This window comes from Rhynchophorus ferrugineus, unplaced genomic scaffold (genome assembly GCF_030347505.1).
Source record: "Rhynchophorus ferrugineus isolate W39M unplaced genomic scaffold, kcgeb_rfMv2 rfM2, whole genome shotgun sequence".
Lineage (NCBI taxonomy): Eukaryota > Metazoa > Arthropoda > Insecta > Coleoptera > Curculionidae > Rhynchophorus > Rhynchophorus ferrugineus.
The window spans coordinates 14,100,186-14,126,408 of NW_027472581.1; the positions used below are offsets into that span (position 1 = coordinate 14,100,186).

The 26,223-nt window shown below is 32.0% G+C and overlaps 1 protein-coding gene across 5 annotated transcripts in view; it reads left to right on the plus strand.

Moving 5' to 3' along the window:
- Nos (Nitric oxide synthase) overlaps positions 1–26,223 on the plus strand; it is a 203,947-nt gene that overhangs the window by 110,443 nt on the left and 67,281 nt on the right. For all 5 annotated transcript variants that reach the window (XR_013004646.1, XR_013004645.1, XM_076397284.1 and 2 more), the window contains exon 4: positions 12,923–13,014. Coding sequence is in view for 3 of the 5 variants with exons in the window: in XM_076397284.1 (XP_076253399.1) it covers positions 12,923–13,014 (92 nt within the window). In the remaining 2 variants the exon portion in view is untranslated. The remainder of the gene's footprint in view (positions 1–12,922; positions 13,015–26,223) is intronic.

Consider the following 26,223-nt stretch of genomic DNA (forward strand, 5'->3'; position numbering starts at 1 on the left):
AATTACGTTCTCATTTGCCAAATTGCATTATCTCTTATAGTTTCCGAGATATAGACTATCGAAATTTTACACTTTAGGCTCTGTTTTTCCATATAGGCCAATATTGTAAAATGGTCTTATTAATTACGGATTTCGTTTCACATTCCAAATGTGCAGGCATGCTAATGCCGAATATTACTAACAGAAAGCTTAATTCAAGCGAATATTTTCATCTCTTGTCAATTTCTTCTTCAATGTGACCGATCGAGTTCATCCGAACCGAAGGTGTTATTAACCATTCCTGTTTCCAGCACAAAGAACAACATATGTTATGATTAATAAAACCTACTCAATTGTTATTCTAATGTTTACCCTTTTCCATCAAATTTTATTGTCTTGATACTATTTTTAATATCATCTTACCATGAGTGAACCAATGTCCTGTTCTAAATATCCATGTATCATCAAAATACACAAATCGAAATAATAATTCGTCATTAATTTTATTATATGCTTTTAAAAATTGTATTATTTTAAAAGCAAGGTGTGAAAGTTGCATTAGACCGCTCCGTGGGTTATCTTTACACCATTTAAATCTTACATTACCTAACAGTGTATGAAGGGATGTACTACATATCTCGAAGACCTATCATGTGTCAGAGCTATAAGCTATCTATTGATATTTTTCACGCAGTTTCTTCTGAAATAATTGTATTAAATTATGTTAATATTGAATAATCTACTCGCTGCTTTTATAGATTACATATATTTAATCTCTGACAGAGCTAACAACAAACTGATCTTGATTCGTCACCCGCTTCGTGTGAGGACAGTTTTTTTCTGTAATTCCAAGATGATATTTTTCAGTTTCAGAAAGATCTTAATCACCATGCCCATAGTGATATTTAGAGCAGCTGCAACACTTTAAGAATATATTGAATATAACCGCAAAAACGTTTATTTAACAGTAAAAATGATTACCGCTCTAACGAATTTTATGGCAAGAGGGAGCCTGCATTATCTCTTTCCTGTTCGAAATAACTGATTAGAAATGCAATCTGTTCTGTCTTTGAGTGATAATACGAGTGATAATATCAGCGATCTGGAATTTATCAAGACAAGTAAAGAGTTAAGACAATGTTTTCCGGTTTATAATATCTTGTCACTAATGTTTTGAAGAAATTTACATACGTTTGACAACCGGACGACTTTAACAGGCTGGTTTGGTTACACGTTCGAACTTAACAATCAGCATTATGTCTCTTCTTAACTAGAACAAAATCAGAAGGAAGATATTGTCGAATTTTAAAACGAATTTACAAATTTCCGCAGGCAATACATTAAACATCTTGATGACGTATGTACAAAACTTCTATGGATGGACTATTCATAGATTAAAGGAACATAGAAGACGATCTCCCATATATAAAGGTCAAGTGAAGAACCAGGATTTACGCTTCGCAACTACCAGAAGGCTTAAGGGGAAATAAATATGGCGAAAAATTAAAAAAGTATTTTAATTATTTTTGTATGATATAAGAATGATATAAATCAAATCTCCTTCATTCAATATGAATTAAATACTTTACATTTCTACAACAACATTAAATATTAATATGAAAATTTTTAGATATATATTTGCATGTGTTGCAACAAAATACAATGTAATTTCATATTAAAAGTAAGGTTCTTATGGTTTAATTATTGACGATTTTTTAAAAATAATTAAACAATTTAACTTAAACTAAGTATAAACTAAAAAAAACATAAACCATTTGATTATTCCATTATTGTTGAAGCAAAGATAACTTCATATAAAAAATATCATACATAGTATAAGACAGTAGAAATTTAACACCTTACATTTTTGTAATGACAACAAGTTTTGAGGAAAAGTAATTACTGCATAAAAGAAAAAATTATTCTTGCTTTAGATGACAGCAATCGAAATCACTGTAGAGTCACAGGGTATCAAAAGTGTTTAGATTATTAAGAATTTTCTTTTCCCAAGTAAAAAGCATTAAACCAAACAAATAAAACTTTAGAGGTAATAAATATATTATGTTAATGTGGTTTTATAAATCACGAGCTAACATTAAGATTGATAAAATTATTAACAACAATAGATTTTAGTAAAAAACTTTTTAAAAATTTAATATACCTTAAAATTGGAAAAATAGAGAAAACAAGATAAAAAAATAATTAATTTTTATTTGAAAATAAGTTTTTCTTTTGTTAAAAGAAGCAGATTTATGGTGAAAATAATGGAGAACAATAAAACAAACCAATATTATTTGAATTGACGGAAGAGATAGCAAATAAAGAAAGTAATATGACAATTATTTTAAATTTCAAAATATGTTTTAAACTTTAATACCAAGTGAAGTAAGTGTGAAATGAAAACTTAAAAGATTATATTTAAAAAATTGTTGATTGTTGAAGGATTTATATAATTAAAAAAAAGTTATTTTTTACGACCAGGTCATGTTTTAAAACTAACATGCCTTTCCACTTTACTTTCTATAAAGAACACGTACTGTAGTAGTAGTACGAGTACAACTTGAAACAGCATAATTATACCATCTATTACAAATCCCATCATACGCCAAAAATACCCCCAATCTATTCCTTCTCTATATTAAACCATTTTTTAATATGTGGAAACGTTTTTAACCGATTACACATAAATGCATCATGGTTTTATTCTCAACACACTATAAAATGTGTTAAAAGGTTCATTAAATACTTTCTTAAATTCTTTGCAAAAAGTGCTTTTTTAATTCCTCGTAATTTTACTTTAAGACACGTTAAATATACACCTTTTACAACCAGCATTTTGCACAAAAATATATTGAAGTTCCCAAAATATACTCACATAATTCATTAATTAACTATTTTTTGAAATTCATATTATTTCGATATTAACAGTTCTTGGCTAATATAACTATTAGAACACACATATTAGATAATAAAAGGCATAATAGCTGGAGGGAATCGGATTTACGTTAACAATGCGTCACAAGTGTCAGATTTAAAGCTCCCCATAGGCCACTGGCTCAAGAAGGTCATAGCATCTCCTCCATCATCTCCTCCTTTTGATATAAAATATAAAAGAACTATTTAAAAACAATTCAAGAAAAGTACGCAGACACAAAGTTAGATACATTAGATGTATTTCGTATTCTAAGAAATTGCAGCATTCAATATTTTATTTATTTAACATACATTTTAGAGAAGGCTTAAATGTTTCGTTACAAATAAAAGTTCCTGTAACTTTCTTACGTTTTGTGAAAGTTTTACCCTCCGTTTAAATAACTGATAAACTTTTAACTTTCCCGTGTATTTACTATTTTCCAAGATCTTTGGCCTAATGAAATATATTTTAAAGTCATGAGAAGTTTAAGATATTTAGGTCCTGTTATATTGAGGGTACATATAAAGCGTTCCATTTAAATAAGATAGAATTGTTTTACTATGTTAGAACTAGGAGTTATTGAAAATATATATTTTTTACATTCTTCGTTGTCATCAATTCTCAGTCAACCGTCGGTGAGAGTATTTATTTATCAATAGATATGCAACAATACTTCCAAAATTTTTCAATAAATTTCGCCACTTTTAACTTTTGATAATTGTTAACCTCTTGCAAATTGAGGTACATATTGTGAATAATGGACTGCATTATTAATTGTTAAAGTATTATCAATTGGTAACCACTACTTTATGTCGCTAAATATAAATCGCTACACCACAATATGTACGACGGATTAAAACAAATAACAATCAGAAGGAGCAACAAGCAGCGTATTTCTTAGGATTATAAATAAAAAATAAAGCCTGAGAACAGGTATTTGGCTTGAATATAGTTATGAAAACATCCGATGGAACATAACGTAAATTACGCGCATATCACTACATAGTATAAAACAAAGTCGCCTTTTCTGTCCCTATATCCCTATGTGCGCTTAAATCTTTAAAACTACGCAACGGATGTTGATGCGGTTTTTTTCAATAGATAGAGTGATTCAAGAGGAAGGTTTATATGTATAATACATGCATAATATACTAAGGCAACATTGCTAATTTTAGAGGTTTCTAACGTGATGTCGTAAATTAACCTATTTTTTTAGGCTTATTTAGCAATTAGCAAAAACGCTGCCTAACCCTACGAGTTAGATCAAATTAATGTACTACAGTATTGTACACCATAAAAAGGTCTACAAAAAAGTCCGCGATGGTATATGTTTATCTTTTAGGGATAACCCACATTAACCATTTTTATTGTTTACTTTTTACGTGAGAAAATGGCTTATTTACGAAGCTATTTTAAGTAATACGGCATTAATCCTTATCGAATTAAGTACCTTAAATACAGTGTGCAATTAATATAGATCAATATGGTTCCTTACAGCATGTAAATTAAACAAATATTTTCGGAGATATTACAAATTTAAAATTTGCGTTTAAAAATGTGTAATGTAATAAAAATTGTATGAATCTAGATATTCCAAAGATAGCAGGAAATCTTCAAAGTAAGTATAGGGGAAGAGGAATTGTTTTACTCCAAATTTAATGCGTGCAGGCCAAGGGCAGTAATGAATGAACCAAAAATACTGGATCGATTTTAATCATGTTTTCATTGAGTAACATAGGCATATATATTTTATGCCCGTGCAAAGTCGGAGCGGGCCGCTATGTTTTTATATACAACGTTCATATTTTTTCTGTAGTGTATTTAATTTAGTATCAGCATTGCACCCGTGCGAAGCCGGTGCGGGTCGCTAGTATATAATATAATTCAAAGAAACACTACCAGAGTAATAACCAATTTTTTATATGATTTTTACATGCAATCATACAACACCAGAGTGAATAAACCCATTGGTGTTGACTAATATAGTTACTTAGACGTTTTCGTAACTTATAGATTAGCCACTACCTTATGTCGCTAAATATTACAAATCGTTACGCCACAATATGTAGGATAAATTAAAACAAGTAACAATCGGAAGGAGCAATATTCAGTATATTTTTTAGGGTTATAAATAAAACATAAAGCTGGAGAACAAGTATTTGGCTCGAATATAGTTGTACAATCATCCGATGGAACATGATGTAAATTACGCGGATCTATTTAATTCCTCAAGTTTAATTCAAAGAAACACTATCACTGTAATAACAACTTTCTAACATGATCTTTTACACACAATCACACTACACTGGAGAAGATAAACCCATTGGTGTGAACTAATGAACTTACTTATACGTCTTCTTAACTTACAGATTTTCTGAGTGTAATCGTTGATATAACGTACTCGCAAGTTTTCTGATATTTTTGTTTTATTTTAGAGAGGCATTTACTTAAAAAATTGGTGCAGTATAATATATATTAATGAGAATATATTTTTCTAATTATTTAATTAAAATCAAAATGTTATCTAATTTTTTATAATAACAAACAATATTATAACCCATAACAATAGATAATACTTACATAAACCAAATCGAATAAAAAAAAATATTTTAAAAGATACCTCAACACTTACTTCAACATCTACTAATAACATTATCCAGTCAATTCAAACAGTAATCATGCAACACAAAAAAAACAGATTAATTAAAAAGTCGTTCTGTTAAAAGCCATTCAAAATATATGAAGCATTCGAGATAACCGCGACAATAAAAATATGAAATTATAACGACAATGTATCTGTCAGATTCAATCTTTTTAAAAGCGAATTGATCCCGTCGGATATTTTAGACTTCAAGGATTTCAATTCAATCGAAAAAATGGAATATTGTACGGGCATTGGGAACACACATACCTCTAATTAATTTATATATGAAAAAATTGATATGTCGGAATCGTATGACCGAATCGACGAACGAATATAATATAAAATCAACAGATCCTTTAAATGAAATGACGTATATAAAAGTAATACTGATTAAAATTATTAAATATTGAATTTAATATAGGACTTCTTATGTGTTATTAGTAAATTGATGAATTCTTCACAGTATGCTCAATGCTGATAAAAACACAAGGTTTGGAGAGAGTTATTTCGGGTTTTCCTACTAGTTATCTTTAAATTTTTAGTTATAGAAAGAATAAACTGTTCGTTAGTTTATAAATATAAATAGTGTAGAAAAATTATAGAAACTAACCACGTAATAAAATAATTAATTTGATAATTATTTTAGATGTAGTTATATAATCTGTGAACTAATAAAATGTATACGTTGGATATGTTTTTTCTAAGAGTGATCAGTGGTAGTGAGTTCATATTATTAATAGCACTAGCGACCCGCCCCGGCTTCGCACGGGTGCAATGCTGATACTAAATTAAATACACTACAGAAAAAATATGAACGTTGTATATAAAAACATAGCGGCCCGCTCCGACTTTGCACGGGCATAAAATATATATGCCTATGTCACTCAATGAAAACATGATTAAAATCGATCAAGTATTTTTGGTTCCTTCATTACTGCCCTTGGCCTGCACGCATTAAATTTGGAGTAAAACAATTCCTCTTCCCCTATACTTACTATGAAGATTTCCTGCTATCTTTGGAATATCTAAATTCATACAATTTTTATTACATTACACATTTTTAAACGCAAATTTTAAATTTGTAATATCTCCGAAAATATTTGTTTAATTTACATGCTGTAAGGAACCATATGGATCTATATTAATTGCACACTGTATTTAAGGTACTTAATTCGATAAGGATTAATGCCGTATTGCTTAAAATAGCTTCGTAAATAAGCCATTTCTTTTCTTTCACGTAAAAAGTAAACAATAAAAATGGTTAATGTCGGTTATCCCTAAAAGATAAACATATACCATCGCGGACTTTTTTGTAGACCTTTTTATGGTGTACAATACTGTAGTACATTAATTTGATCTAACTCGTAGGGTTAGGCAGCGTTTTTGCTAATTGCTAAATAAGCCTAAAAAAATAGGTTAATTTACGACATCACGTTAGAAACCTCTAAAATTAGCAATGTTGCCTTAGTATATTATGCATGTATTATACATATAAACCTTCCACTTGAATCACTCTATCTATTGAAAAAAACCGCATCAAAATCCGTTGCGTAGTTTTAAAGATTTAAGCGCACATAGGGATATAGGGACAGAAAAGGCGACTTTGTTTTATACTATGTGGTGATATTACATTGACTTGATTTATATCAACTGATATATTTGCAATTTAAATATGATATAGGAATATTAGGAATTAAATAATTTTTAGAAAGAACTTTATTGGAAGTTTGTATATAGCACTTGGATAACTGCAATTGAGGTTATTTTAATAGATAGCTCTAATGTAATGCTTATTCAGTGACAGCATTCTATAACGCATTTGGAAGTATTACTCAGTTCATGGTTGTTGCAATTTTGAAACAAGGATTCCAGAAGGTCATTTACATTGTAAACATTTTACATATAGCAAAACAAAAGAAACTTAAGAAAATCACTTAGTTTTCATTTCTTTGGCCAGCAATCTCAGAAATTGTACACTGATGGAATAATAATTTTATCAGAAAAGTAAGTGCGAAAGAAAGCCTACAAGTTAATTTTAAGGCATTTACAACAGATGATATTACTGTGTATTAAATCGCATCAGCTACATTTCAAACCAACTTCATATTAAAGCCTCACTGACAAGCTTCACTTTTCAGTACGTATTATTTTGTGGTAAGCGTGAACAAACAAATTCTCTGCGCATTGAAAATTTCTAAATTTGTATCAAGTAAGTAATATTTGTCGAAAATGTCACTTTTATACTACAATCTGAAGAAAGCCGCAGCTAAAGTTCATCGAATACTGTTTGAAGCTTATGGCAGTCATGCTCCATCGATCTCAACATGGAAATACTGATTTTAACGTTTTAAAAGTTATGTTCTGAACAACCAATAAAAATTGAAGACGATGATTTGAAGGCATCAATCGATGATGATCCATAGAAATCGCAAGGACATGCAGAATTATTGAGAATAGCACAATAAATAATTTCCAATTGCTTGAAAAACTTGTATAAAATGAAACCAAGAGATATTGAAAGGCTTTTGGTCCTGTGTGAAATGCTACATTAAAATCAAAAAGGTTTTTCCCATCGTATTATAACTAAAGATGAGTGAATCCATTACGATAAAACAAAGCGAAATAAATCACGGGGACCACCTGTTCATGCATAATCATGGTTCCAAGCTAATGATCTGTGGTTGGTAGGATCAGCTTGGAGTAGTGTACCACAAGCTGCTAAAACCTAATGAACCTTTGAACCGAGTACTGCGCTAAAAGAGCCGGAATACTAGAAAGGGCACAACAATGTTATTCTTCAGCATGGTATAGCTCGATCACATGTTGCAAAACCTGTAAAATAATATCTGGAAACGTTAAAATAGGAAGTGCAGCACCACCCACCGTATCCTTCAGATACTGCTCTTTCTGATATCTAGTTGTTCCGACATATGAGTCGTGACCTATCTGAGCAGCGTATAACTTCTTATGAAGATACTAAAAAATAACTAGTTTCGTAGATAACCTCAAGATATACGTCGTTTTTTCGAGATAGAATCCGTAAATGGTGTCACAGATGGGAAAAAGTAGTGGTAATTTATAGGCGTAATAATAACAAGTAGTCATAAACTAAGGCACAAGAATTCAACGCTTCCAAGCTGTTGAGTTCAATAACGAATAACAACAGCGAATAGTTAGCAAACAAGACGTCACATATCGATTAAATTGTTAGTGGGAGTCTTTATATCTGAAATATGGGAACAGGCATTGAGGTGACGAAACTAAACCGAACCATTAAGCGAATATCACAAATGACAATTAATCAATTTCAATTCGGTATCGAGAGAAAAATGATGTGCCATGTCAGAACGTGTACAAAAAGAGATTTATAATAAATATGTTTGTGCTCAAAATTCGATCGGAACAGGACCCAGTCCGACATGATATTCGCATTTAGGTGCACGAAGAAAACCTACAATTTTTTTTTCACAATTAATGTTTTTTTTTCTTTTAAAAGTGAACGCAACAGCACTCAATATCGTTTCCAAGCCAAAAAAAGAGCGATTTCTCTCTAATATAATATTTTATTAAAAATAAATATTTAAAAACCTAATATAAGGATCTATATATTAACAAATCAAGGCAAAACTTTGCCTTTTTTAAGAATATTGTCCGAAATATATTTGGCACAGTTGCTGTTTATATAAATAATAGCGCATTGAGGAAAAATGTACAAATCCACCAATTTTTTTTTATAACATCTTTATTAGTTACGCCTAGTACAATCTTAATTATTATTATTATTACAATTAATTTATTACTACTTTTCCTATGTGCTTGGATTAATTAACAAGCAAGACGAGTGCCAGAAAATACATCAGTATGTATTCCTCAATTATAAAATTATAATTATTTATTAATTATTAACCTATAGCTATAATTTACACTAATAATACACACTAAATGTTCACACAAGTTCGTATGGTTTTGTTCGTTTCAATCTCCTGACATCCTGCGCGCTCTCCAGCAGCTGTATTGCTTCCACGTTAGTATGATTTAGTAATCTTCTTTCGTCTTTCAAGGCGAAATCCTTCACAACTTCGCAAATTCATTTGATTTCCAGGTCATCGTGCAGTTCTTCATTGGTTACATAGCGATAGGCATTGGTAACGTGATGCTTCCAATTTAATGTACCATCAAGATGGATTCCAAGGTATTTTGCTGATTCTGCTTGAGGAATCGGGCATCCATTGAGTGATATAATTAAGTTTTTATTATTTCGCCTTAATGCAAAATTAACGTGGACAGATTTGGAGCTATTAAGTTGAATTTTCCAAACTTTTGTGCATTTGTAGATTTTGTTGACTGCCACTTGCACTTTTTCTATTGCCCTAGGCAGAGATATATCTTTTGCCATAATAACTGTGTCATCAGCAAAGGTTTCAAGAAGTGTTTCTTTTGTTGTTGGAATGTCAGCAGTGTAGAGCAGATACAGGAGAGGTCCTAAGACGCTACCTTGTAAAACTCCAGCCAAGATATTTTTAAATCTCGAGAACGCCATTTCGTGCGATACTTTAAATTTTCTTCCGAATAAATATGACTCCAGTAATTGACAATAGTTACGCGGTAACAGTTTGTGAGACATCCACGAATATACAGTACTTCTTTTCTTCAAACGCTCTTTCAATAGCCGCAGTTACTCTGTGCACTTCTTTAAGAGCTGATTTTCAAACCAGAGCGAAAAGCATGTGTTGTTCATTTCTTCATGGCAGTTACCCTTGGACTTGAAGGGAAACACTAACCCTGCGCCAGGAATAAAACCATTCCTGTTTCCAACATGAAGAACAATATATCTGTAATGAGTTAGTAAAAAATATTATTATTAACCAATCCTATACTAACCCCAATCCAATGATATTCTGACTTTTATCTTTTCCCTCAAATTGTGTTGTCTTTATACCCAATGTACCATTTTGAATGATCCACGCCTACGTACACGAATTGAAATAACAAATCTTGGTCTCAATAGTACCATTTTAAAATTAAATTCTATTACACCTCTTCGTACGTTTTCTTTACACCACTTAACTCCTATGTTCCCTAACATTAATGAAGGGTTGACCTACATTCCTCATAAAACTGCATATCCTTAAGTTTTCTATCGATACATCACAGACTAACAGTTTTCTCTGAAATAGTTGTGTTAAATAATATTTATATCGAAAAAACTACTTGCTGTTTTCATAAATTTCCTAAGTGTAACCCCGAATAGAGCTAACATTAAGATGATCTTGATTCGTCACCCGCTTCGTATATGAACGATTTGAATTTGATACCTCCAGCATTATATTGTTCTTCATTTTTTGACAAATTTTAATAGCCCTGCATATATTAATATTGGGTGCAGCTGCAACATGAAATGTTTCTTTCCAATAAAAGCTCTATTAGTATTCAATATATAAAGCACTTTATATAAATAATATAAAAACAATGTATGTATAGAGTAAAAGCCATATAAAATAAATTGTATAAATTAACATAAAATTAACGATGTTACAAATTAATATCTATCTCTATCTTTTGTATCCAGTTAGGCTGCAGCCTAAACCAAAACTAATGAAAGCGTGCTTATTGTCAATCAGTAAAAAGAACGTAATTAAAATTACTACTAAAAAACGGAATACAAAAGAAACAAAAACAAACGATTTCTCGCCATTCCTACCCTAAGACGATATTTTTAAATTACTATACGATGAAAACGGTTTGGGACACAATTGGAATACATCCCAAAAAGAAAGTCGAAATAATGATTTTTATTTTGTTTGATATTACAACGGACTGCTTAAGCTTATTTCTCTTCAGATCCGTAAATTTCAGCTCTTGTTTGCTAAAATCATTTTTTAATAACCGCTTTTTTTATTGATTGGTTGTAATCAATTCGAACGATTTATGTTTCGCTTTAAGCGATTTGGATTTAATTCGGTTACTACAATCTACAAGGAAAAAACTGTAAAAACCTTTATATATTGTATCGTGTATAGTGTAGGAATTGTCCTATAGAAAATATTGGAGTAGGGGTATTGTTTATATTCATTTAACAACAACTAAATAATAACTAAAATTTATGTTTTCTTGCAAATACATGTCTTTCACCAGTTGATATTAAATAGTTATTTTAAATGTCGAAACCCTTCCTCATTGCAATCATTGTTCCAATTCATGTTCACTGTAAAATTCCAGTGACACTCCATGAGCTTCGGCAAAATTTTGCTTTAAAATGTTAAACTATTTCAACATTCAGGGAGTTTTAAAACAGATGGCCGAATAGTCAGAGACATGTTACGTAACATAAATATATATGTAACACGAATGAGACTGGTTGATCTGTTTTCTAATAGATATGAACCCTCAGTGTTACACACATATGTATATATGTATGTATTTCTGTTTGTTAATCTCACTAAAAGTCGAAATTTGGCCAATTTTGGTTTTGAAATATTTAGGGACGTCTAGAACTCCTAGACAAGTCCAGGATGGTTTATATGGTGAGAAAATATGGAACAATTAAGAGAGAAATACTGAAAATAACAATTTTGTTTTCCCATATAAGGTAACACCTAGAGTTATAGATTAAAATATATAATGTAATAAACTAAGAAGATAATGTATCGACCATACTTATGCTTTAAAATATTTCTATTTATATTTCATAAAAATATAGGTAATTTTTCATCTAGATAACGTATATGTTAAATATGCTATAACTGAGTACTAATTAGTAAGTTTCTAATTGTATTTTAATTGCACATTTTCCAAGAATAGAACAAATATATTTGAAAAATTACTGTTTATGATATGTATATTCTGATGATTAGACACAAATGCAGATCACCAATATTTAAATTTTTATGGGAAATCTGAATGCTAAAATTGATAAGCATTGTGCTCACAATGTAACAGTACGGTTTAAAATTTTACTGGATCAGTTGTCATCATGTTGTCTAGAAAAAATTTCAAATTACATGTAGATTATGCGAAGTTCACTGGGTAATCTACTTTTATAAACATGTTCCAATCTTGACAAATTAGACAGTAGCAAGATTTTGATATAGACCTCTTCTTCTTTGTTATCAAATTTCTATAATTATGATTTTAAACTTAACATTTTACTTAAATTTGACAGTAATGGCAGTTTAGTATCTCCTATATTATATTTTAGTCTAAATTGTGAATGTTTCATGCTATTTTCACATAGAAATAACACATCGCTATAGTAACCACCAATAAATATGTTTCCTCAAATGTAAATTTATGTATAAAGTCGAATATCGCCACTGACCCAAATACTATTCCGCTAAAAGCCGAAATGAAATGTATCCAATAAATCATTTGTGTTCCCTTTTCAGGTGTTCGACTGTCGTTCCGTAACCACTACCAGCGGAATGTTTGAAGCTTTGTGCAATCACATAAAATACAGCACGAACAAGGGCAATATAAGGTAAATACCATGTACATATAAGCCTTTTGGTACTCATAGTCGAATTGTCGTATATGGCTCTTTTATTCGACCACAGTTTTCATCGGTTAAACACAAAAATCAATCAAAAACCCGTACAGTAATAAAAATGGGTAAAGGTTATTCCGATCAAGTATATTGCTAGTAATATTATGACGGCCTAACTATATATTTCAAGATGAAATTACTTTAAAAAAAATGTTCTTTCATTTGTTTTATTATATAACTTTGTTTTTTTGCACAGCAATGGTTCTTCCCGTCTTTTCATCAGTTTTTTCATTTAATTTTCTATTTGCATGATTTAGCTCGACTGGATTTTTATTCTACTTCTGTTCCCTAATTCAGTAGGGCTTTAAAATTCCTTAAATCAAGTTCAATAACTACAAAATATATTTTATAAAATAAAAAACATGCTTGCACTTATTTTAAACGTTATACTATTGATAATTTTTAAAATTATTGATTTATGTTTTTATTTGTTACCAGAATATATTTTCCATAAGCAATAATAATTATTATATTACACTACAAGTACTTATAAATTTGGTTTACTGAAATTAATAACGTAGCCCTTCCCGTAACGTAAATAATATATAATATTACTAAACATTCTTAATATGGAAAATAATCATATCATTCACGAATATTTGGGTATGAAAAAGCTCTGCGCAAAGTGGGTGCCGCGCGAGCTCACTTTTTATTAAAAACAACGACGAGTTGATGATTCGGAGCAGTACTTGAAGATAATCAAGCGTAATAAAGGCCACTTTTTGCGTCGATGTGTGACAATGGATGAAACATGGATCCATTATTTCACTCCCAAGTCCAATCGACAGTCATCCGAGTGCACTGCATATGATAAACCCTCTCCAAAACGTGGAAAAACGCAACAATCGGCTGGCAAGGTTATAACGTCTGTATTTTGGGATGCAAGGGGAATAATTTTCATTGACTACCTTGTAAAAGGAAGGACCATCAACAACTTGAAGGGCAAAATCGTCGGAAAACGACCGCATTTGAAAAAAAGAAAGTGCTGCTTCACCACGACAATGCACCGTGTCACAAGTCAATGAAAACAATGGCAAAAATCTATGAACTGGACGTCGATTTGCTTCCTCATCCACGGTATTCTCCAGATCTGGCCCCTAGCGACTATTTCCTGTTCTCAGATCTCAAAAGGCCTAAAAAAAAAACTGAGGCCTATTTTGAAGCCAAGGACAAATCGTACTACAAAAATGCTATCGAAAAGTTGGAGGGTCGCTATCGCATCGTGTGCAGTCCATGACTTCGGATGACTTCGAAGAGAAATGATGTAGCTATGTTTCATCCATTGTTACATATCGACGCAAAAACTCGGGTTCATTACGCTTGATCATCTTCAAACAGTGCTCCGAATCATCAACTCGTCGGTGTTTTTGGTCAAAAGTGAGCTCGCGCGGCACCCACTTTGCACAGAGCTTTCTCATACCCAAATATTCGTGAATAATATGAGGTACACGTTCAGTTGATATCTTTAGAGTATCTGCTATTTCATTCAGTTTCAGTTTACGGTAATTCAAAATAATGTTGTGGATTTTTTAAATGTTTTCGTCGGTAACAACCTCCTTTGGGCGTCCACAGCGTTTACCGTGTTCGGTGCTCATTTCACCATGTATAAACTTAGCATACCAATCCTTAATGGTTGATTTCCCTGGGGCAGTCCCCGGAAACTCGGAATCAAGCCAAGTTTTTATTTCAACTGTATTTTTCCCTTCAAAAAGCAATATTTTATCAACACCCGAAATTCCTTTTGGTCCATATGGATTTAATTTTGGTAGCACCATCTATGTGCCAGGCCGAGGACTCAGAAAATTTGCAAGATAAATATAGGTGACAGGAAGTTCGCCAGATCATCTAGTCATATATAATTTGAAGTTTTACTCCTTTAAATAAAGGAACAATCGTTTAAAAAGATCAGCAGCGGTAGTTTCAGCGACGTTAACAAAACCAAACAAAGAGATAGTCCATCTTGTAGAAACAAATATCTTCATTCCACTATACGAACTAACTATTTTAATTCTATTAAGTCATTCGTTATTAATATAGTTTGTTCCAACCGAAAACGCTTTAATCCTGCCCGAATAGAAGTTCATTTAAATCAAATCGCTCCATTCGAAACTTCACCGGAGCCGATCTTGTTTTATTTAAAATTAAGCTCCTTCGCTGTCCGCGCAGCGACAAACTTTCGAACTATCGCAACAACACCGCGAAGAATGAGGCGACGAGAGTCCATTTAACCGAAACCAAATTAAAAACCAACAGCCCTGCGTCTCCATTTTGCGGCTATTTTGTTATATCGACGAGATAGTTCTGCTATGGCAGGTTTCGTTTAACAGGACCGCCGACGCGCTGTTTGCAAAATCAAAAATATAATTGGACGCCATCGATTCGGGCAATCAATCTCTGGCGAACTGCATTTGCAAGTGACATATCGATTAAATGCCGATGGAACAAAGTAATTTAATTAAGAAGTGGGCGAGCGCGCAACGAAAATGTGAAAGTGTTAAACTCAAGTGCCTAATTGGGGGGAAATCCCTCTCTAATAAAAAAAAAACTATTCTGAGCCACTGCGTTTTTTGTAACCATCCATCAATGTATTGATACTCTACTAGTTTTCATAAGTTTCAGTTTAGTTCATAACTTTTGTAGCATATATACAGTAGACGCTCATTAATGGAAACTAATTCAAACCAAGTGTGGTTTACATTATCGAAATATTATCATTAATAAACGTTTTATTGAAATTAACTGAAACAATATATGAATTTTAATGCATTTGAAATAGATGATGTTACTGTGTATTAAATCGCCTCGGTACATCTGTAACCTATTTAATGTTGAAGCTTCACTCTTAATTTCGTCGAAATATTAACAAAAGATTTTTTCAGTGCTTTAAGAAAGTCTAAATTTGTACCAAGTAAATCGCTTTTATGGGAAGTGTTACTTTTTTTACTTCATTTTTTTACGTTAAAAAAAGTAATTGAAGGTCATTAAATAATGTGTGAAGCTTATGGCAACTACGCCCATTGATTTCAACATGTAAATCTTTATATTGACCTTTTAAAAGTGATTTTAAAAAATGAAGATGTGGATTTAATAGCATTACTCGACGATGATCCGTGTAAAACGCAAGAAGATTAGACAGAATTATTGATAAAAATACAAGAAATAATTTCCATTCACTTGAAAAACATGGGAAAGATGCAAAAGCTTGGATATTTTGTGCTGTATGAATTGAAGCCAAAATATATATTGAAATATATATATCGTTTGGTCATTCTGGGAAATGTGATTTCAACGGCAAAGTTGAAAGGGTTTTTTCCATCGTATTATGAATAGTGGATCCCTTACCATAATCCAAAACGAAAAAATTCATCGAGACCACCTAGGCATGCGTTAGCAACAAAAAAACAAAAGCCGAGTATTCATGGCTCCAAGTTAACCTTCCGTATTTGATGGGATCAGCTTGGTGTAGTTGCTATCAGCTACTAAAATCTAACGAAACCATTAGTGGGGATGGCTAACGACTATAATTGATGCATTTGAGCTGAATAACGCCTGAATAATGGCAGGAACGCGAGCAAACATAAAATAGTGTCATTCTTCAGCATGACAATGCTCGACCACATGTTGCAAACTGGTACAAACATATTTGAAAATATTAAAATGGGAAGACTAATCCCACCCACCCTGTTCTCCAAACCTTGCTCCTTCTCATTACCACTTATATCGACATATGAATCGTGATCTATCTAAGCAGCGCTCCACTTCTTATGAGGCATAGTTTTTTTTTCGAAATACAATCCGTAAATCCACCTGAGATATGAAAAAAGTAGTGGCTTTCAGTGGACAGTAATTGAACAATACAATAATTCTATTATATATTTTTCACAATAAATGTTCGAATATAATTTTAGACTGCCTTATTTGGCGTTTAGTATAAGTTAGTTTTTCAATGCGTGCGTCCGTAGTTTACGAAAAACTGACATATATGTGTATGATACATCTTTTCTAACTTTCTAAATTGAAAAGTCCCCGGCCTGAAATATAGATGTGTAGAATTATAGCATTTTGGGTGAAGCAACTTTTATTATTGTGAAAAAATGGATAAAAAGGAATTTCGCTTGTTGATAAAATATTGCTTCTTGAAGGGAAAATACAGTTGAAACATAAACTTGGCTTGATGTCGAGTTTAGATGTGGTGAAATGAGCACCGAAGACAGTGACGCTCAAAAGAGGTTGTCACCGACGAAAACACCCACAAAAAGATCCACAAAAGTGGTTGCCGCGCAAGCTCACTTTTGACCAAAAAAATGACGAGTTGATGATTCGGAGCAGTGGTTGAAGATGATCAAGCGTAATAAACCCGAGTTTTTGCGTCGATATGTGATAATGGATGAAACATGGCTCCATCATTTCACTGCGAAATCCAATCGACAGTCATACCAATGGACTGCACATGATGAACCCGCTCCAAAGCGTGGGAAAACGCAACAGTCGGCTGGAAAGGTTATGGAGTCTGTATTTTGGAATGCGCATGGAATAATTTTCATTGACAAACGATGGCAAAATCCATGAATTGGCCTTCGAATTGCTTCCTCATCCATCGTACTCGCCAGATCTGCCTTGGAGAATGCAACACATATAAATTGACAGAAAAAATTAAACATATTATTATTTTATTTAAATAAGAAGAAAATTAAGATATTCCTTATAATGTATTGGTATTAGTGATATGTAATATATATGTGTTATTTATAATGATTTGTCCAGTCCAGATTCATAACTTCTTTAAAATTCATTATATTGATTTACATTTTACATTTTATCTCAATAAAATTACAAATCTATAAGAACTGTCAGTTACTGTTGATATTTTTTATTTTTAATCGAAGTTATTTATTTCATAAATTTAAAGTTCTAATATGCAAAACGACATATCTTATTATTTTTGAAGCCATTGTCTTGCGATTTAAACTCTTAATGCTAAATGTAACTATTAAAATTTAATTATTCGGAAAAAATCTAAGCTATAATTTTCCACTGTAAGTATTCCCTAACTGAAACCATTTTACTGGTTGGAAAAGTTCACATTCTGTAACTATAAAAAGTCAAATACCTAAATACTATTATTTTAACTACCATCTAAAATGCTCAGATGTTCCCTTATGTGTCCTTCCTCTTATGTAGATAAAACAGTCTACAAGTTTTAGAAGCCTTGTGTTTCAAGTTAAGGTACGTTCAGTTCTTCTACATATTTTGTAAGTATGGTACAAGTAATACATTGAGGATGATTACGGAAATCCCACACTTGGCCTTGTACCCGTACAAATTGGCAATGAATGTGCTATATTTTGAGTACAAGAAGCAAACTTCTACATGATTTTTCCGTTCCTTCCTTAACGTTGGTACCAAAAAATGATAAATATACTTCTCTGAGTGCACTTGACATGATTTTTCCACATCTACGATGCATATAACACTCACAAACTTTGAATCAACTTAGCAACGTTGTCTCTGAATGTTCATACGTTTCAAACAAAACTCACGGTACAAGAACAACTTCCAAATGACGTTAAAGGCAACGCCGTCAATTGACAGCCGTTTTAAGAGTGTTTTGCCGTCACCATGCGCGAACTCGAACGAAGGATTGAAGATCTACGTTTAAGGTATCAAATAACATTAAGAATCTTTCTCATCTGCTCGTTTCCAAAAGTTTAAACTTAGGTAAGCTTAATTCTATATATTCCCGCTATTCCAACTGCTATATTGCCACTGTAATCTACAATAAAAGACTTATATTAGAGTATATTCAAATCTTCGAACATTTTCATTTTTTTAGGACTTTATTTGTGGAACAAATCAACGATGTGATTAGTTATGTCATGCGTAAATTCTTTAGAACCAATTTGCGTTCGTTACAAAAATAATATTGAATAAGATTCAACTAATAAATAGCTTTACAGGCTTCAGACCTGCAAGAGGACAATTCCCCTTATATTTCAAAGATTTTCGTATATTCTAATTTACCGAAAACGAACTATTGACTTTACAGTCGGTGTATATCCAATTTATGAAACTCCCAAAGTCGGAAAATCGTGGCAGTTCGCACTCTTCGCCAAATTAACTTAACTTAACAATTTCACAGTTCATATTCGCATCCGTTTGTTTCGTTTCGAACGGTCCTGATTGTAGAGCAAATATCGAAATTCTCGCCTATACCAGAGCTCGCCTCTGAGTTATTCTCACTGAGAAACTCTCCCATTACCTTCGAGTTCTCGCTCTCGAAATCTGTGTATGCATTTAATTTGTCTGCGCGATATAATTAAGACTGTGAAAACGATAATGTGCCTGATCCAACTTAGTTTAGAAATTATATTCTGCATTTGACAATAGATCGATAATGTTGTTAATTAATTAATACCGTGAGATAATGCAGTGGGTTTAAAGTATACTTGTTGTTTGGAAATTTCGACGAGACAAGCTTTACTTTGATCAAGTTTACTTACATTATACTCAAAATACGATATTCGGCAAAGTTGATGTCTGAAAATTATTCGATGTTTATATTTTTCACATTATTAGTGTATCTATAATTCATAAAGGAGTTTACGAAATAAGCATTGTCTGAAAATTCGATATATGCATCTGGTTTATGAATATATTTATATTTATATTTAGGATTGGATATTGATAAACGTGATATTGTATGTATTTACAGAAACATCTATTTTTTTAATTTTTTATCTGAGTTAATCTACTAACAAACAATTACAACTAATACGTTTTCCACGGAATCACTTAGTGTTCACATTTAGATTTCGTGACGCATGTTGACGTAGTTGAGTCTTCTTTGATGGGATTAGGCAAATCTTCTGATAGTGTCCGTAACATCTGCATCAATTTCTAGGTCCTAATGGAGGTCACATACGCGTACATACCAAGGGGCGTTCACAATACACTTTAGAATCTTATTTTGGAACCTCTGAATCACTTGGACATTGGAGTCACGCATAGGGACGCAGCCCCACAGCTGAATTCCATGACTCCAGTCCAGTTGATATCTCGGAGTTTCGGCCAGGCAACCAATACATTTTCTTGAACTTGAGGTTGAGTTCATCGCGATTTTTTTTATATACTCCTTCCATCTGAGCTTGCCATACAGGGTTATGCCAAAGTATTTTGCTTTATTGGCATATGTAATTTGAATGCCGTTAAAAAGGCACGTTGTGGTGTAATCCTCTTGTTTCTGAATTAAATGTCTGTAGGTTTTGTTTTATTTAAATTGATTCCCCAAATTTACTCCAAATAGCAACTCAATCAAGAGAGGGTTAGAGTTTCATGGTTGAACTCCCAACAGTTTCTGCTACTGCTAATATTGACGCATCATCAGCAAAGGCAGCAGTTGTGCGATATAATGTTGGGAAGATATCACTGATGTAAATGTGCTTCTTGGGGCATGCCAGCCGTTCTCAGTTTTATATCAGAATATGTTCCCTGATGAATCGTAACTCGGAATTATCGAATAAACAAATAAGATTTTAATAGCATGTAGAAATGCTATACGAAGTCAAAAGAAGGACAGGTAAAAAGAAGGTGGCAAATATATTGGGAGCAATCCATTAAAGGAAGAACCCTTTACAAATACTGCCAACAAGTAGGGACAGGAAACATAGGACTGAGTAGGAAGGCTGTGCAACTGATGACAGGCCACGGAAATATGCAAGCTTAACTGTACAGATTTAAACTAAAAGAGACGATGGACTCGGCGAGTTGCGCACAGGACCAGAATACATTACGCATATGCAGAATGGAGAAATTCTGACATTCAGACATGGAAGCGAAACAGGCATCCGACAGCTGACGGGAACTACCAGCTAAGAAACGTAGACGGGATAGTCAATGAGGAAACTGTCACAAGAATCAACGTTTGGGCCGAAACGGTGATTGATTTCAAGGAAAGGGATACCCAGAATGGCAGCCAAAAGGAGACGAATGCTGGCGCGCAAGAAAGTGGTCAAGCTAGAGATCAGGGACAGAACATGACAGGGAACTAAGCGAATAAAAAGCGCAATATCGTCGTGACGGTACTGAACAGGCGCTCGGACACTCATCCGTGAACCGTTTCCGGGATTTATGTAAGAAAGACCAGCTCAGAGCTTTAACAAGCACCAGAGCCAAAGACAAATGGTCTACAACTTCAAAATATCAAAAGCTCGGTTAAGGCTACTGGTATTGAGGTATGGTAGAAGATCATCCTCTTGGTTTAGATGAAAACTTTCTCACAGATGTTCTACAAATATATTTTCTTTTTCAAAGTTATTTCGGGCCCATCTCCCATCAATCATTCTAATATAAATCACATGAGCTATAGGATGTTTAAAATTAAAAACATCTAGTAACGTTTGATTTATCTAAAATATTTAAGAATAAACACCAATTTACTTTTAATAGATAATTATGTGCTTTTATATTACATAACCCCATTGACTCTGACTCCCCCACTCTCTTGACCCCCACAACTATGTTGCGCTTAAACCTGCTTATATTATACCCTTTGAATTTCCAAGTTATTTAGTTTTATTATTGTGTGTGCTTACAGTATTTGTGTTTGTCCTCTTTGTTCATTTTGTTTTATTAATTCTTCATTATTTTATTACTCCTTCACTAATCCAAAATAATCCATAATATTCTCTTCTCCAACTAAAGATTTGTGCTGAATGTAGAATGCTGTGCTAGTATATAATGTAACCGTGGAATATTATAGTATTACTACAAATTGCAAGATACAACATGTTAAAATTGAAAGTTACAGCAATTAAACATAATGGAATACCAAAACAACTTTTTACCTTCCCCGCGGATATCAAGTTTACCAAATTACAATATAGTGAACAAGAATGAAGTGAATTGTAAGATTTATATTTTATATGTTTTATTAGAATAAATTATGTAATAAAAAAGTTGAATATGGGCCATAGAGTAACTCTGCAATATATTATACGTTGAAAACCAAAATTTCCTCTAAAATGCGTAACTTGTAACAGAAAACACGTAGCAAAATAAAAGCAGAACAAGCTTCTGATATAAAATTAGTAAATCAACAACGTTCAGGGATTTCAGCGTTCGCGACTATTTAGGCAATGACTCCAGAAATATAACCATTGTATATTTTGCTTCGGGTAAATAAGAAACTTCACCCAAATTTCCTTCGAATTCGATGACGCTTCCTAATTTACGAATCGTCTTGATTTATTTAATTTGTATTCAGTGTGTTTGTCTTTGTCATTTTTTCTAATCTCACAAAGCCACAATTTACTTCAACTTAGTTGAAATACAAATCAAAGCGTATTATATATTAATGTCGGAATGTTAGAAAATTCTAGCTATTTTCTCCAGTTATAACATTATAGGGATAGCAAGTAACATTACGAATCTATAAAAATGTGTACTCAGTTTTGAAATTTTGAAGTGAAATATTTTATAAATTAATATTTTTCAAATTATTACTCTGCTGGCTTGTTTCGCTCTATGATCAAGGCTACAGGACGGTCCTCCTACTATTGCGATCATCGCGGGTCCCAATCCGCCTGGGGAACTGACGCAGTTTATGTTTGTGATTGTAACTTTAAAGGTCTAAGGAACAGTTGAAAATCCTACAGTTGTTTGTGCTTGAAACTTCTTCTTTCTTCAAGACGATTGACATGATACATGACGATGACATGATCTCAAGTTCTACATTAAATTTGGAGTGAGCCTCCTCTATACATTCTGTTAGCTAAAAGTCCAATTTTAAGATAATCTGAAGTTTTTCATTGACCATTGGCACTGTTTTGTTAATAACTGTATCGAAATGATCACATGTAAAATATTGAAATCAATCCTCAATTTATATTCTTATCCACGAAATATAAATCTTCCATTAAATGTTACTTTCAAGAAATAAAAATTTAACATCTGCAGAAATAAGAACATACGACCAAATTTCATAAAAAATAACAAGACAACAAATTAAATAATCGATTTAAAAGAACAAGTTAATTAATCATTGCAATGTGAGAATTACATAGATAATCTTCAGCAAATCCTAATCAGGATTTATCAGATAAAACATTATCGAATGAAATAGTGTATAACATTCCTGCATTGATGCAAATTGAACGGAAATAACAACATTAAGTACTTGATGATTATACAACTTGATGCTTGGGTTTTAGTAAAATATATCTGTGAACATATGAAGTATCGATGTAAACAACCTAACTCACTGTTATTATTATTAGTTACTATTATTTAGTAGTTATTTATTAATTAGTTAGTATTGTTATTAGTTACTATTATTACTATTGTTGAGTAGCTTAATATATATATAAACGTCAATCATTGGAACTGTTATTATATATTTCAGTAGAGCATTGTTAAGAACAATGAAGAACATTAAGAGTCAACAAGGTTGGAAATCACTGAATTGCAAAACTTATTGAACGAAAACCCAGTTCAAAATCTTAGAGAAATTTCAGACAGCTTATCAATTCATGAATATGGTATCCATTAACGAATTGACTGAAAATTCAAATTCTAACTATTTCAGCATCGCTATTTCATTGCTCGCCATACAAAAAATATTTTCTGTGATGTATTGTGACTGAAGATGGAAAGTGGATCTAATACGACAATCCCTAGTACAAAACCTTATTGGTTAGTCCAATCCAACTCTAATTATTATTTACCATTTATTACCATGTTACCTAGAAGATGATATTTTGTTAAATATGTTTTGTAGCAGATAATACAGAGTTAGCACAATAAACAAAAGCGCCCTACACGTGCAACTTTTGACCATAAAATTTAAAAGTAAAATTATACTGTTATGTGTCGGTAAACGATTCGTTGCGTCATTATACATTCATATAAAATCAAAGCACAATACACAAGGGTTTTTTTAATCAGAAGTTTTTCAGCCTTGAATTTAATTCATTCGTACTTGTCCCTTTTCTGAAAGGGTCACTACAACAAAGAAAATGCTCGAAAATTCCTCTACAATCTACATTCTTTAACCGAAGCTATACGCTTGGACGGAATTGTTCTTTTATAATAGAAAAAAAAAGAGAAGCCAAAACGAGCCAATAGAAAATGCCTTTAAAATGTTATCCTACCGATTAGATTAATTATTGATTTAGTTCTATCATAGTTAGTATTCTGGTTAAATAATCCCAAACTAGTTTATTTATATGCACCGTTCTATCGTCAATTTTTCATAATCTGCCATTGCATAAACTACCACAGTATTATTTCTTTAACTTTACATCCTAATAATCAGCTTTTATTTGGATCTGATCAACATCTTCATTGATATCAAATTAACATCGAAGAGTATTCCAAAACGGATATTAGAATTGATGTCTCACCGAGTTTTTAGAGATGAGATATACAAGATTTAGTTTCCAAAATTGCTACTAACTAATATTTTTTGTGTTTCTTCAGAATAAATTAGTTCTGGTAACGAGTATGGCCTCTGTCCAAGGATGGCATGAAAAATCGTGAAGCGTTTCACATTTCTATCTGATTTACTCTCCGAAATTTTATTTGGATCCCTTCATTTACTCTCTATTCAATGTCTTAAATTTCCCCCTGGACTTTCATTGCTTCCTTTATAAATACTTCCCACCCTCTATACTTCAACAAGCACTCTCTCTCTTCCACAAGAACAATTTTCGAATTGCTCTCGATCTACCCAATACACAAATATAGTTAAACTGACGGCTCCAAATCCAGTACAAGACTTGGTTGTGTTTTTATCTTTAATGGGCCCCAGTGTTGTCTAGTTGTTGTTGTCACTGTTTTTCTACTTTTATCTAGCAGTACATTAGTGTTTTTATGTGGTGTCATTTGCTGGCCATTGGTACCTTTAGGTCCTTGTAGGTATGCTCGTTTCTAATATAAGACGTATGCTGCAAAATACTGTATTTTGTTGATATTGGATTTCTTTGTGCAACCCCATAAGTGTACACCATAGATCCACAAAATAACTTCATAAATTGTTTGTCAATTTATTGTTATATTGTGTAAGTATTAATTCGTATTGTAGTCCAAGTAACCTTTAGAGTTTTTAAGCCTCATACAAAGATCTACTCTTTTCTATTTAACATGGTCTTTCCAGTTTAACTAGAAATACATTGCCAAGTGATTTGCTCTCTTCGCAAAGGGTAGTCTTTTTTGCATGCGAAATTGCAATAAAATATATTTCTTAGTCCACTCATTAACGTTATTGACAGCTATTTGAACTCTCATTTGCTTCAATATTGTTACCTGTAGCGAGTAGTGCAGTATTATCAACAAATATGGCCATTATCGCTCCTTCAAATCAGAATATCATATTCTTAAATATCGAATAGAAATGAATGATTTACGTTTCTGACTCATTCGAATAGGTAATAAATCTTCTCATTACATTTGAATCCAAACTGATGAGGCGGAATGTGTGGGTTATCTTCGAAAATTAATTTAAGGCATTTAAAGAACAACTTCTTCAATAATTAGTAGTAATATAGTCACAATAAATTTTATAGCGTATTTCTATAGTGATTTGGAATATTCTACACAGATTGATAATTTTTACTGTAATAACAATTTAGTAAATCTTGATAATCTAAACTATTGTTAAAATAATCTATCTTTTAATAAATTAATCAATTTAATAAATTTTTTGAAAATATACCAATTTTAACATAATCCAAAGTAAAGTAAGAATTCCAACAAAATAATTCCTATTTCATAAATCGAAAAACAGAAAAAGCACAAAGACAAATATATTATATATATAAATATATTTGTATATGGAAAAGAATGACACTAAAATATCACAACTTGAAGGCCAAAAAGACGCCTCCAATAAAATCTTGAAGAAGCTACAACGTTATAGGGAATACAAACTTAATTTTGATTGCTAAATTTATCAAATATAGACCAACAAGAAGTTCCTGAAGATTTTTAATGCCCTGTAAAAAATTAATATATATCATATTTTTAATTTCACTAAAACAATACAGATAATATAGGAGATAAAAAATGAATGCACAGTTTCCAAAATAAAAGACTATCACAATGCTCTGATACGTATTAACTATTCATATCTCCGAGTGCCTCATATAT